We start from the raw sequence: 15318 nt of genomic DNA, 5'->3' as shown, positions 1-15318 counted from the left end.
AATTCCGTAACTCCAAAGCATCTCAAAGTGATCTCTGTGTGTGTATATGTGCACGGGGATACGCACATATACACACACAGACGCAATACACACGCAGTTATTTGTAAGGATAAATGACTCAGTGATTGGTTTGTTTTTCTTGTTATGAAAAACATTTGGATATTTAAAGGAAATAAAAAGTCTACATAATAATCAAAATGAAGACTATAGACAGAATTGGAAATATTTGGAATTAGCATATTAGTTGTGCTTATACTCTAGATACATAAGTCAAGACCATAAAATTCAAATCCTGGTTAAAAAGCCATTGTTTGTTAATGGTCAGTAAAACACCATAAGAATTTATAAATGGAAATCTTAAACAAACTACTAATCTATGCTTTCGTTAAATTTTCTTCAAATGGAAATTACTGGGTAATTTTTTTGGGATATAATAGTACACGATATTAGCAGACAGTAAGAGTATAATTACCTGCTCAGTTTTGGTGGGGCCATTCACAGTGGCGTTTTCAGGAGTGCTGTCCAGAGATTGTCTCTTGCATAAACCTTTTGTCGAATCTTTAAACATAATGTCTTTTTCCAACAAGCTGTCTTGCTTGGCAATTGGCAACACCAGGGGACTGCTACAGGAAATAATCAATACTATAATTACTCTTCTTCTAACATGGCCATATCTATCATAAATTACCACAACAGGACATCTCAATTATAGAAAGTTGCTTTATTCAGATAAGAAACAGTTTCTCTATATTGACTGAACAAAAAAGGAAAATCTGTACACCTTTCTATTAGCTATGAAAAAATAAGCACAATCTAAATGTTGAAGCTTTTATAACATTTTTATATTAAGACTTTAAAATATATATTGGCTAAACAATACCATATAAGCAGAAATATGTACATATTTAATCAAGTGCAATATATATAAATATAATTATTTCATGTAGTCTACAACAGTAGTGATTCTAATCGAAACTCAGTGCACTTTTTTGGCTTTTTGAAACTCAAGTTTATTGAGTTATATTTACATGTAATAAAATTCACCCTTTGTAGGATTACAGTTCAATGACTTTATATATATACACACATACATACACACGCATATATTTATATTTAGCATAACCAACATAACCAGCAATATATAGAATTTTTATTACTCCCAAGTGTCTCTTTGTGCCTGCTCTTCGGAGTTAATCATCTCCCCTGGCCTCTCACCCCTTGTAACCACTGATAAGTATTCCTTTCATTACAGTTTTACTTTTTCTAAAATGTCATATGAAAGGAATCAGAGAGTAATCTTTTGTGTCTCGCTTCATTTATTTAACATAAAGTTTTTGAGACTCATTCATATTGCTGCATGTATCAATAGTTTGTTTTTTTATTGCGGAGTACTAGTCTACTGTAGGATGTACTACTCTTCGGTTATCCATTCACCAAAGATTTGAGTTGTGTCCAGTTTTTATCAATTCTGAATGGAACTTCTCTACACATTCACGTACAGGTGTTTGTGCAGACATATGTTTTCACTTATCTTGGTTAAATATCCAGAAGAAACTCAAAACTATTTCCAGAGTGGCTGTACCATTTGGTGTTTCCCCCAGCAATGCGTTGGAGTTTCACTTGCTTCACATTCTTGCCAATACTCATTTTTTTTTTTAATCCATTCTAGTAAGTGTGTTAGCGGCTTCTCACTGTGGTTTTAATTTGGATTCCAACTGTGCTTATTTGACATAAGTATCCCTTCTTTGGTAAAGGGTGAGTTCAAATCTTTGACTATTTTTTACTAAGTTTTTTTGTAGTAAGACTATTGAGTTTATACATTCTGAATTCAAGTTCTTTATCACATATACACTTGGCAAATATTTTCTCCCAGTCTGTCTTCTCTGGATTTTTCTAACAGTGTGTTTCAAAGAACATTTTGTGCTTCTAATGTCTTACCTAAGAATTATTCTCTGAACCTAAGACCAACAAAGTTTTCTCTTAGGTTTTCTTACAAAAATTTTGTAGTTTTATACTTTACATTTAAGGTCTATTATCCACTGTGAGTGACTTTTTGTATATAGTTCTATATAAGAGTCAAGGCTCACTATTTTTTCATATGGCTCTCCAAAATTCCAGCATCGTTTCTGAAAAAAAATCTTTCCCCAACCAATTATCTGAACATCTTTGTTAAAAATCAATTGACCATATATGTGTGGATCTGTATTCCACTGATATAACAGTCTATTTTTACACCAATACTATACTGTCTTGATTAATGTACCTTCACAGTAAGTCTTAAAATCTGGTAATGTGAGTCATCCAACATTTTCTTTTTCAAAACTTGTTTGGCTATTTGAAGTTATTAGCATTTTCATATAAATTTTAGATCTAAATGTCAATTTTTATAAACATGCCTGTTGGGATTTTGATTAGCATTTCATTAGATTGATAAATCGATCTGGAAAGAATTTACATATGACAATGCTGAATTTTGTCATCTATAAGCACAGTAAATTTCTCCATTTATTTTGATCGTTAATTTTTCTTATCAGTATTTTGTAGTGTTCAGCATTAAAATCTCTCAAATAATTTGTTAGATTTATTCTCTTATAAGCTCATTTTTTAATTTCTATTTTCAGTTGCTAATTGTTAGTATATAGAAATACAAACAATTTTGTATCTTAACCTTGACGATGGAGGAAGAGAGTAACTTGAAGGGCTTTTTTCTGTAATCACAGTGTCTCATTGTTTTGCAGCCCATCTCTATGTCCTGCCTTCTAACTCTAGTCTAGGAAAGTGTGAGTAAAGACAGACTAGCAAATGGCTGCATTGAGGCCAGGCCTGAGGGGAAAGCAGGGATAGCTAAAGAACATGTTTACAGAAATGTGTGGTTAGTTTTACTCCTTTTGAAATTTGGATGATGGTTTATAGTGTTTCAGTCAATGACTATATTTTCAAGTAGGTTAGGGGAGAGTGGAACATGTACTAAAAAGAGGCAGCAAGGTATAGTGATGAGCATATATTTTTGAGTTAGCAAAACTACGTTGGATGCCTGACTCTGCCACCTTGGGCAAATTATGCAAACATTTTGTAAAACTCATCCGTAAAAAAGGCCTATATGAGGGATTACTAACAAAATGCACTGAAGGGCTTAGCACAATGACTATGGTAATAAGCAGACAATAAAATTAGCTGTCATTTGTATGTGCCCAAAAGTGTGAAGTTTCTGGGATTTTACTCTACTTACAAGGGGTAACACTTTAGTTTCTTACTATTTCATGGATGTGTGCATAAGACAAGAGACTTCTGGATCGGAGACAGAGAACTTTATTACTCATGGAAACAGTAAACAAGGCTTCATATTCACACCAATTCTCCTCGATCCCCTGTGCCATGGAGAAGGGGGTGGGTAGGAGGGGGCAACACAGGTGGAAACTTAATGGATTCCTTCATATACAGTGTGTATTATAGGAGAGAAACTTGGACAAGAGTCAGGTACTATTTGAGCGAGCAGAAAACAATGGATGTCATGAGCAGCAGACAAGCCAGTGTCCCTTCTTTGGAAGTGAATGTTCTACTCTCCTTGAGCTACGCAGTCATTAGAATAACTAACTACATATGCCTTGCAGTCTGACAAACTAAACAAGAATGTAGAAGGTGCTCAAGGCCCATGGCAGATATCCCTCCCAATAATATGGTTATTATTTTTTTAAAAATTCACTATAAATATAGAATGCTTATAATGCTTTAAAAATTTCATATCCAACTCTGCTTGAATACCATCAAGTGATAAGATAACCACAACTCCCAAAGAAGCCTTATTTCTTCATTGAGCAACTCTGGAGCAATGCTGGTATGTTCTAACTTGTATTCATCATCCTTAGAGCTCCTGAGAGTATGCCTTGTACTTCTTTGACATGAGAGCCCTTCAGATATTTGAAGACAGCTATAGTTTCCCTAAATTTTGTATAATTTGAGTGAACCGCTCGGAAAACATTTTAATAATCTTATGGCATTTAATGTGTGATAGTCTCTGCTCTAAGTACTCTACACATATTAACCCTTCACTTGGCAATATTATAAAGTATGCACTATTTTTATACCTGTTCTATTGATGAGTAAACTAAGAGCCATAGAGAACAACCTGATCTGGATCACTGCAGACAGTAAGTAGTGGAGCTGGGATTTGAGCTCCAGAACTTGTGTTCTTAACCTCCATGTCATGTATACTGCCTACAACTAAAAATCCACTCTCACACCTATCAAAATATTCCCTTACTTATTTTCTCTTGTATCAATCATCTCTTTTTTCTGGAGATTTAAAAAAAATATATTGAAGACAAGTTTTGCATATACCAAATCTTCTGAGTATAAAGCTATTAATAAAGCAGTGATTTGAGTGGTCAGGTAGAAACTAATAAGATAGTTTATGAAAAATCATAAAATCACCAATTATAAGGTATTGCTAAAAGGAAGAAATAGTAAGTTTCCTAAAATAGCTGAAATGCTCCTTTCATATCTCAAATTTTATTGCAGTGTTAATAGCAGGCTCCTTGAGGGCACAGTTAGGAAAAAGATTGGTCCAGGAATACTGGGACCTCATTCTAAGTCAGCTTTTACCTTAAGTTGACTACTACCTTGACCTTGTAAGGACTTCAAAATCTCTGGGCCACAGTTTTATCTTTGTCAAATGTGGAAATTAGACTAGGTAATATCTAAGTGTATATCAAGCCCTATAATGCTAATACATAATCTGTCTTCATATACTTTCCACCTGCATGTTTAAAAACATTATTTACACACTCAATAATATCATAGGTTATATACTAAAGATCTATTACTAACAAAAATTGCAAGTAGCTGGTTACAAATACTCTTTTATTCATATAAGAAAAAATGATTCTAAAAAATATAATTTAATTAAATGGCAACATATTAATTAGTCATGTACATATTTTCAACAAGAAAAATGCAAAACATGTACCTAGGCTGATGGCATGTGATACTGTTTTAAACATCTCTAGAACAATTTTTCTTTAGGTTTCTATTCCACTTTTTACATAATCATTAAGATTAACAGATTCATATGAGTTAATTTTTATATATTCAAATTTTTACTCATTATCCATTTGAGGGATATAACTTCCATAAGTTCCAATTAGCAAACAAGGATGGCCTACTCACATTGACCAGCCTTCCAGATTACATCCTCCAGCACTTACTTTTCCACTAGCTCCCCCCAGTGCTAGAAAGCTCTCTGGCCTTGCTTCATAGAGTTGAGTTTAGTCTCTCTCCCCTCTCGCAACACTCTTGAATAAAGTCTTACTTGCATATTTAACTTCTCTGGTGTAATTTTTCTTTGATGCTAATGTGTGTTTTGTTTTGTTTTTTTCAGACTTCTATTTGTTTTTCTGCACTTTCCAAATTTTCTTCAATGAGGAAATAATATTTTGGTTATAAAAGAAAGAATTATTAGGAATACAAATGTACCAGTGAGAAACAGAAAAAAAAAGATTAAAATAGTATATTTTCTAAAAGAAGGCTTTTGGTATGACAGACACCATAAACATAAGAAAAATGAAATAGTTATCATCCAAGGGTAGTTCAGATTAATGCAGAAGAGATAGCTTTAACTTGACTGTGGAAAAAATTGAATAGAACTATACCAGCAAAAACAATTTTACAATTTTTGAACTCTACTAGATTTATTCAAGATTTACTAACTTCTATAAACATAAAAAGCATTTCATGCAGAGCAAGTGTGCTTATAGGAACTGAGATTTTATATCTGAAAATGGAAACAGGAACATAACAAAATAAAACTAACAAAGGCAACAATTATTGCCCATTATATCTAAAGCAGTTTTAGAAAACCACAGAGAACAAATAAAATTGACTCTATTGAGATATATTAGGCCAAGAAAGAAAAGAATTTAATAGAAACAAATGTTAAGAAATGGCATATGTGACTGTTATTTTGGTGGCTAAAGTAATGAACTGAATAGATAGTTCTCAATTTTAATCCTTGGAATATAGTTACATAAATTATCTATTATAGGGAATTTGGGGTTTTCTGTATCTATAAAATAAAGTAATGATCTAGAGATTAATATTGAATGAAATTGTTCCTGGAGAGTTTTGAATGAATTACTTTCTTTGGCTCCCCTCAAAATGACTTTAGTTTCTATAAGAAAAAAATTTACAATTTAAAACACCATTTGGTAAAATATGACTTGTGTCTAAAGCACAAATAAAAATTTCAACATGTGACCTGTTGTTGGACTAAAAATTATATTGTTTTTACAACATTTCATATTCACCTTGTTCTCAATAGATATCTGCAAATAATTTTTTTTAATCTCTAAATTAAAATAAGATAAATCTAGCAGCTTTATGCATAAATGGAGTTTCTGAACATGACAAGGGTTACATTTGCTAGAAATGAGTCTCCAGCATATATTTATATTGCTAAATAATTATTTAATACATGATATTTATATGAATCAACATTATCATTTATTAGTATAATGCTTTGAGCCAATCACCTAAGTCTGAGATGTAACTAAAATTGCTTTCTTGACATAAAACTTGCATAATGAGATTTCACTCCAAATATCATTCCTGCTCAAAAGGGGAAGTCTCTAAAGAGGACACTGTTTCCTTTTTTGATGGTAAGTGTCAATGTTTTGAAATGGAATTACATATTATTTCTTTCATACATGAAGCTACTACAAAGGAAGAATGTTTCTGATTATTGAAAATATTTATTAAACAGTAGTAATAAGGTTCAATATACGAACACAAGGGTTCTGGTAGAAGTGCTTTGTATGTTTATATCTCAATACTTATATTCATGAATCCCTCTAAATGGCACGCTAATTAAATTCAGACTGCTCACTGCCAGTCACAGTCTTCCTGACATCAGTACAAGAGCTTGCAAATGATATGAAGACTCCAAGGAATCTAGAACTCGGAGTCCGGTCAAATTTTACCTAAGGTGATGCTATTTTACTGCAAAATGGTTACTGTAGCTGTGCTGATTTTGAAAATGTTTAAGTCATTCGGGGTCAATTGTAAATTTTCAAGAACAACTGCCTTACAGGCATAACCAGAGATATGGTGTTCAACTAACAGGAGTGAAGAAATTAATGGCTGTAGCGTGACAGTACCTAAGGGTCTTAGAGTAAAGTGCACTTTTCAGTGCTTACCCAAGTGTCCTGGTCTAAATTACAAGGAAGCATTTCCACAATGAATGTTCTCAGTGCAGTGTTTAAGCATAGGTCAAAAGCTGTCTCCCTCGTAATGCAAAATATTTGTTAGATCTGCATCCCAACGTTGTGCATACCACAAGGCTATGGAAATGCTCAGACCATCTTTCTGAGCTTGTTCCTGCCTTAAGCTGGAAAAAGTGAACAAAGAATCCAAAAACTTGAGTTCTAATTGCAGTTGCCACTGACTAGCTTTACCCTTAAATCACACCTCTGGGCTTTTGTTTTTCTGAAAATAAAATGTAGCTAATTATGTATATCCATCCTAAGTCATGGAGTTTAAACGAAGATCAATGGAAATGATTATTGAAATTGCATTGATATACAAACCACATTTATTTTCAGTTAAGCAACAAAGTCTATAGAAGAAATCATTGTGTAGCCACAAGCTAGCTTGCTTCTGAATGAATTCAATACATTGACCTGCTTCGTAAAATGTGGCACCTTCAAGGCCTTCCACAAAATCCACTCTAAGCCTATTGTTAATCGCAGGCTTTACTGAGGCCAGAAAGAATACATTGCATAACTCATTTTGTTCCACTCAAAAATCCTACAGGGCATTTCTCCTCATCGATGGCTACTTGGCTAAAGTCACTCTGGATTTCCCCCGGTCCCTTCCAGTCCCTCTTCCTGTGTGGCCCTCAGCCCTGCTCAGTTCTGCCTCTTCTTAGACTTTTCTTAGCCCCATGCAGAACAGCATTTTCACTCCACCCCAAGTTCCAGATGACTCAAAAGCACTGGATACCCAGCCCCAAGCAAGCTAATCAAAAGATTTACCCAACCAAAGCTCATCTTCTCTGAAATTGGATTTTCTCTTCAGCGGCCTAGAAAATAAGATTTTCTCCATATGGTCATATTCAGTTTAAATGCACCAAGGTGAAGGCCTACTTCTATTGTTTCAGCTTATAGCTAGAAGGCCTTTATTCTTTAGATGATTTTGCTGACAGTGCACAGATGAATAAAGAACATTTTTTTCTTCTTGTCATTTCTCAAGCACTTATGTAGTATTATAATGAGCCAGTTACTGCTCTAAGCACTTTATTAATATTAACTCAGATATTTATCAAGAATGCCCCTGTGAGACAGGGATCGTCGATCATCATTATTATCATCATCATCATCTTCACTCTGTGGTGTACTGCAGGGCAAATCTAAGATTGATTACTTAAAGTCAGCATGAACACCACAAGTGAAGGGCATTTCCTTCAACAAGGCTGCCCCTTCAGATGCCAACAACAGGTTTGGGAGTCTCCATGCCATTCACGCTTCTGTCCAACTAGTAATAAATTTGAGGGTTCCCATAACACCCTTCCTCACTTTAGATAATTCATTAGAACAACTCACAGAACTCAGAAAAACATTATACTTGCTATTATTACAGCTTTATTATAGAGGATACGAAACAGGACCAGCCAGGTACGCAGAGCGAGGTCTGTGAGGGTCCTAAATGCAGAGCTTCCATGCCCTCTTTTCATGGAGTCAGAGTACATCACTCTTCCAGAATACTGATCTGTTCACCAACCAAGGAGCTCCATCAAGTTCATTGTCCAGAGTTTTTATTGGGGTTTCGTTACATAGGCATGATTGACTCAATCATTGGTCACATGTTTGAGTTCATTCTCCAGTCTTTCTCCCCTCCTGGTGGACAGGCTGGCTCAATGATCCAGTCCTTTCATCACATCACTGGTTTTTCTGGCATGACCAGACTGACCCTGACTCACCTTGTTAGCATAAACTCAAGTGTGAGCTCAGGGATTCTTGAATAACTTAGACACGCCTGTTACTTGGAAATTCCAAGGACTGACAGTCTCCCCTCTCAGGAAGCTGGGATAAAGGCCTGGCCAAATTCTTTATTATACAATACTTACATTCTATACTTGAGGGGAAAATGTGGCAAAAAGTCTGACCAAATTGCCCAAGTCAAACAGCTAGTAAGTGCAGAGCCCAGTAAAGGAAATGTCTTACAAATTACAGTCTTCTGAAGTTGTCATCCTGAACACTCATCGTAAATTGACAACGTGCCACACCTAAAGCTAGGTGACCATAACAGTGAAACTCCGATTAACGATTTCTTCTTTAAAGCCAAATTAGAAATTTTAGAATTACAAACAAAATGACCTCCTCATTCAATCAATATAAGATTGAGTAAATGTATGTGATAGGAATCAAGTTTCTTAAGATCTGAGTTTCAGATAGGGATGTATGAAATAATGTTAGTAAGAGATAGTACCTTCAGGTGTTGTTCTGAGGATTACATGAAATTATCCATGTAAACTTTGCTCAAGCCCTGACACCTTGTAACTGCGCAGTAAATAGCTTTCATTGTTATTGTTTTTGTTATTTTAAGTTATCATCACTGTTCTTATTAAAAATGAAAACCTACAATTGTTTAGTAAACTACTCTACTTCACTTAGGCATTATGCAGAATTTTTGTGGATTCCAAAACAAAGATTCCATGGAATAGAATTAAATAGAATTAAAAACAAAAATTGGCACATATCGAAATTTCCCAGTGATTAAAAACTCTAGCAGAGCATCTTCACATTCAAACACCAAATGGCATATTCAGTAGCATCTGGTTCACTAGCAGCAATAACAGTAACTGCGGCACCAAGATACATCTAAGGATGAAAAAGGCAGCACAGAGGGGAGACACCGAATCGGCTGGAAAGAAAGAACACAGTAGGGAATAGCAGTCAAATATGAGAATAGTTGTTGTAAATTTAAGGTAGAGAGAGGAGGCCTAAGAGCTTTACAGATGGAGACCAGATAGAGAATACTATACTTGGAAGGACCTTTGGAGTTAAGTCTAACCTGCTAGGTTTGAGATGTGAATTTGAAAGTCAGGCAACAAATAAAGACCTTAATAATGTTCACTGGATAGAAGATATCATGGAAAACATGAAATATAAGATAACCCAATAATAGGTATTTTCTATCTATTAAATATTGAAACAAAGAAAGGCACATACTATTAACAGGAGGACATAGTGGAAGTGACATTCTTATCCTGACTAAACTATGATTTATCACACAAAATCTCAGAGTAATGAATACAAATTGAGAGTAGAAAGGAAATTCGAAGTGTATGCTGAGATATTAGAAAGAGTAAATCACTCAATTCTTTCTTAAAATTTTAGCAAAATATATTCTGTGAAAATGTAAAAAAAAGTCAACTTTATAATGTAAAGAAATAAGAAGTAGCGGTTAAAATTGATACAGAAAGATGGGCAACTACAATTCAGATGAGATAATACATGATAAATCTTCAAAATGAAGGCTAGAGATAAAAGGTGGGAAAGGAAAGATTTATTGAAATGAACACTACATTACACAGAGTAGAAGATAAGTGTTTTTAAATTCTTCCTAAATTCTATACTTCTTATATCAATGTAATGCACTATTCTTTCTTAGGCAAAATAATGAAATTAAAGGAGCAATAAGCTGCAGTGGAACTTTTGCTCCTGACTGGAGCACAGAAAGACTGACCAATATTTCACTACCTCCTTGCATTTTCCTCTTCTTAGATTTTTGATTTGTTCTGTTTTAATTTCTTTTTTGCCTTCCCTAAAGTTGAAGGACTTCTGAAAACAGCTGAAGACCAGGCTTCATATTTAAAAACCAGGTATTAAACGATTCAAAAATTCACTTGACTTAAATGAATGAAACTTGGGTTCTCACAGAACAATAGCATCTGCTCACTTAAATGCTAGAGAACAGACTGAAAGGAAGAGTTTACAGAAAACTGCAGCAATGTTCAGGAGAGGAGAGAGAATGAAGACTCAAGCCCTCTCCAAACACCCTGTCTAAACTAGACTCTCAGATAACTGGTTTGTGAAAAAATGCTACTTCGCAAATCATGTATGAGGAATTTAAGAAATATATACATTTATATTTTCTGGTAATCATGTAAATTCTCTGACTCAGTTCATATATGTTCTCTATAGAAAGAACAGCATGTTGAAAATGTCCCAACACATTTCAGTAAATATCTGATATCAAAATACACTAATCACTATTGTGATATCAAAATACACTGAAATCAACAAGCATTATTTTTTCTCAACAATACACACATTTATCAGCTTTTAAAGAATGTTTTGACCTTTACATGTTTATGAGTTTGTTTATGGAGTAATCTTCAAGTGTCCATATTTTTCCTTCTCATACTAAAATATGGCCTGAAAGAGTAGATTACAGAAAGTAAACTTTTCTGCACTAAAACATAGTAATACTTAGTTGTTATTTCATCATTTCTACTTGCTCCTGGTTCATATTTATATATAACATTATAAAGACAAAAATAAAGTGGCAAATTCAATCCCAAACAAGGACATCCAATTCCACAGATAGAAGATTATACTATTAAAGCATGAAAACAAGTTTATATAAGCAATAAAAATTAGAAATTGTATATAAAAATTAAAATAAAAACAATGAAAACCAGATAAAATGTGTCAAAATAATAAATTATAAAAGAAAATTTACCAATATATTCAGTTGTTTCCCTTAAACTAGTCATGTCTACTTGTCATTTTTTTCAGTTTAAAAAAAACCTTAAAGTTATGATTAAGTTGTACTTTGATTTATTTTCAATTCAATCTCTGAAGAAAAATAACTGTAGACTACAATAAAAAAGCAGGTCAAAATTCAAGAAAACACTTTTTTCAAAGTTTCAAAGCTTTGTTCCGAGTCAGTAAGAAAAAAATGTGATTTAAAAAATTATACTTAATTGCGTAGAACAATAAGCCATTGATTGATCTGTTTAAAACCTACCGTTCACTCAATATTATAAAAAATAATAATAATAAGCATTTTTTGGGCAAATTAATTATTTTTGTATTCTTTCATTTTTAAGTAAAGCAGACAACATAAACAAAACTATAGACATACAGATAAGCTAATGTTTATCCAAAAACTTATGAAAGAATATGGTTTTAACTTAAACTAATTCTGTTTATATTTTAATATCTCTTTACTTGGAAACTCATAACATAATTTTTTAAGTAAAGTGGATCATACTGGGTATTGATTTTAATATCAACACCTGAAAAGTAAAATTCTTCCATAACAAACATTTGTATTGCTTCTCTCATTCTAGTGATGCCAGTAATATAATAATGTAAAGAGCAAGGTCAAAATATTCTAACTATTCATTTTAGGTAACGAGGATTATGTGTTATCAATTAACCACTGCCTGACTTGATGCCAACTTTTGTTTCTATGGCTTTCTCTCCCTTTTTCTCCTAAATAAATGCGATACCTTTTTTTTTTCACCTGCGAAAACAGGAGATAGATAATATGGTGTAGGCGAGAATGATGTGGGGTACAATTACTGGGATATAAATCTTGATCTGCCATTTCCCAGCTCTGTGATCTTAGGAAAATAAGAGAATCTTAATAGGACTTTGAAGATGGAATAAGATAATCCACAAAAATTCTTAGCATACTGTCTGGCATAAAAATTAAACTCCTTTACAACATAAAAAATCCAGTCTAATGAGTATATCTTAGTATTAAATAGAGTTCAGTGCATTTATGCATGACTTTAACCTCTGAATTATCTAGATTAATTTTAAATTAAAAATGTTTTTGAATGCCTGTGATGGGACAGGCTCTGAAATGAGATTGTTCCCCTTTGATCTCACTCATAACAATGGCATTGTGACACATCCACTGGCAGCATCTTTCCACTTTACAGGTAAAAAATTGAATCATGCTAATTCTAGGCCTCCCTCTACACCTGGGAAGTGGGAGAATTTGTTTGGTGGATGAATCTGGGAAGAGTGTCTCCTCAGCCCCTCTCTCCTTTTTCTTGGAGCAAGACTTCCTGCAGAGAGCACAGCTTTTCCTCTTCCTATGTATGACAGCCTCATCTGTTTGGGAAGACCCTCACCAGGGAGACCTGATCTGGTTTGTAGGTGCCTAGCCAGTAAAGCTGCCTAATAAGGGATGTACTTATAAACCCTCTCAGCTGTCACATTCAGCTATGCCCTCTGAATACATCCTCTATCACTGATCGGGTATAATTTGGGCTCCATCTTTTCTCGTCGATTATCTCACAGATTGTTCAAGAACCCAGTTAGTGCTCTCAAATATTCCAGTATTAGACATAAACTCCATTGCCAGAGAAGAAACATGTTCAAAACATGGAGGTAACTTCCTCAAGTTCTCACTGCTGATACACAGCAGATTTTGTCTTCAAACTGAAAATATTTTATCTTTTTTTATGTATTGATTCCATTTACTGAGATATAATTCACATCGCACAAAATTTACACTTTTAAAATGTATAATTCAGTGCTTTTTAGCATATTCACAAATTTGTATAACTATCACATCTATTTCCAGAACATTTTCATTATCCCTCAAAAACTCATTTCCATCAAGAGTCTCTCCCCATTATCCTCTCTCCCTAGTTCTGGAAAACACTAATAGACTTTGTCTTTCTATAGATTTACAAATTCCAGAGATTTTTTTACTAATGGAATTGTCTTGCCTTGCTCACTTAGCATGTTTTCAAGGTTTATTCTCCTTGTAGCATGCTTTGTATTTAGGAGATATTTTAGACAATAAGAAATCATTAATTTTATACATAAGAGAGAAAAAATGAATATTCGTATGTTCTGCTCTAAGAAATTTAGCCATTATGATAGTCACTGGTAACTCTACATATCAGTTTAGCTAAAAACATGGTGTGTTTAAAATATTATCTTTGATTTCGTGGTGACAAATATATTTAATAACTGAAATAGTAAGCTTTAAAAAAATCGGAGTTTTTATAAAAGTATGTTAAACTCATTACTGTTAACAAATATTTTTTTAGAAATATTGATATGAAGCTTCAATTTTCTAAATTTCAGTTGAGAGACAGACTTAATATAGACCGTAAAATGACTTTCTGGTTATTAGAGAGGAAGTAAATTGAGAATAATTAACCCATCAATGAACCAGGACTATAATTTTATCATTCTAGAAAGAAGGCACTTACAGCTTACTGGAAACTACTGGAAGATCTTGAATGATCTCTTCATATGGCTCCTCTTGTGCTAAGGTAGGCACAGATAAAGGCTCTTTCATCTTTTCTTCCCAGGCAATTTCAGCTTTCAGCAGCATTTCCTCAATAAACTCAGAAGCTGCGACATCTACATACAACAATAAGAAAATCAGAAAAAATAGGTGGTGAAATCACAGAAAAACTATTTACTTTCAGTAGTTCCGATATTCTGAAACACTAAAATTTATAAACACACATGGGAAAACAAAACATTAAAAGCCTATGGTAGAAATAAAATTACAGCACTGCCATTTAAAAAGATTTTACATCAGTGACATATTTAATTACAAATGAAATAAAAAATATAAAAATAATTTTCACTGAATAGTGATGTGTAATATGTAAAATCATTGAGAAGCTAAGCCTGAGAGAATTTAATATTTTATTCTCAGTGAAACTCTTCCTTCATCTTGGAGAATATTAAAGAAAATGATGAAAATAGTTATACCTTCCTAATGACTATTATAAAACATGTAGTGGGCATTCCAAAACATTCTACTAAACAGGTAGATGTATAAATAAATAGTCAATATTTGTTATTCAAACAGTGGGTCTAATCTCTCTTCCTGATCTGTTTTCTTAATCTGAAATATAATTGTACTTCCTTATAAATTACACATTAACAGAGACACCTGAACATATTTGAGCAGCAATACAGATTTGCATTAATTAAATTTATACTTATAATTGAAAGTGAAAATCAATAAATCCTGAAAAATATTCATATTAATAACGAATATGAACCTAATAAAACCAACCTCTTTTCAACCCTCATAACCAGCTTGCATGACCACCTATGTCTATTAATTTGAGTCACGTGGCTATATAGGCTGGATGTGGTACTTCAGCTACCACAAGAAGATATTTATGCTAGGATTTTATCATCATTTACTTTAGGTTAAATCATAACCACATAACAAGTAGGAGAAAGCTCCGCTTCCTTGCTTCAGGATACTTTTTTTATTCTACCTAACAGTTACACCTCAAAACTTCCTTTATCCTCCAGATGA

At 33.4% G+C, this 15318-nt stretch overlaps 1 protein-coding gene across 1 annotated transcript in view; it reads right to left on the bottom strand.

Annotated features, from left to right (window-relative positions):
- MYO16 (myosin XVI) overlaps positions 1 to 15318 on the bottom strand; it is a 494098-nt gene that overhangs the window by 316617 nt on the left and 162163 nt on the right. The window contains exons 9-10 of the mRNA XM_023519764.1: positions 14243 to 14396; positions 473 to 623 (exon numbers count right to left, since the gene is read on the bottom strand). Coding sequence (XP_023375532.1) covers positions 473 to 623; positions 14243 to 14396 — 305 coding nt within the window. The remainder of the gene's footprint in view (positions 1 to 472; positions 624 to 14242; positions 14397 to 15318) is intronic.

The sequence above is a fragment of the Pteropus vampyrus genome, unplaced genomic scaffold, assembly GCF_000151845.1.
Source record: "Pteropus vampyrus isolate Shadow unplaced genomic scaffold, Pvam_2.0 Scaffold236, whole genome shotgun sequence".
Classification (NCBI taxonomy): domain Eukaryota; kingdom Metazoa; phylum Chordata; class Mammalia; order Chiroptera; family Pteropodidae; genus Pteropus; species Pteropus vampyrus.
Note: the sequence above shows the minus strand (reverse complement) of the source record. Positions and strands in the feature narration are given on the sequence as shown.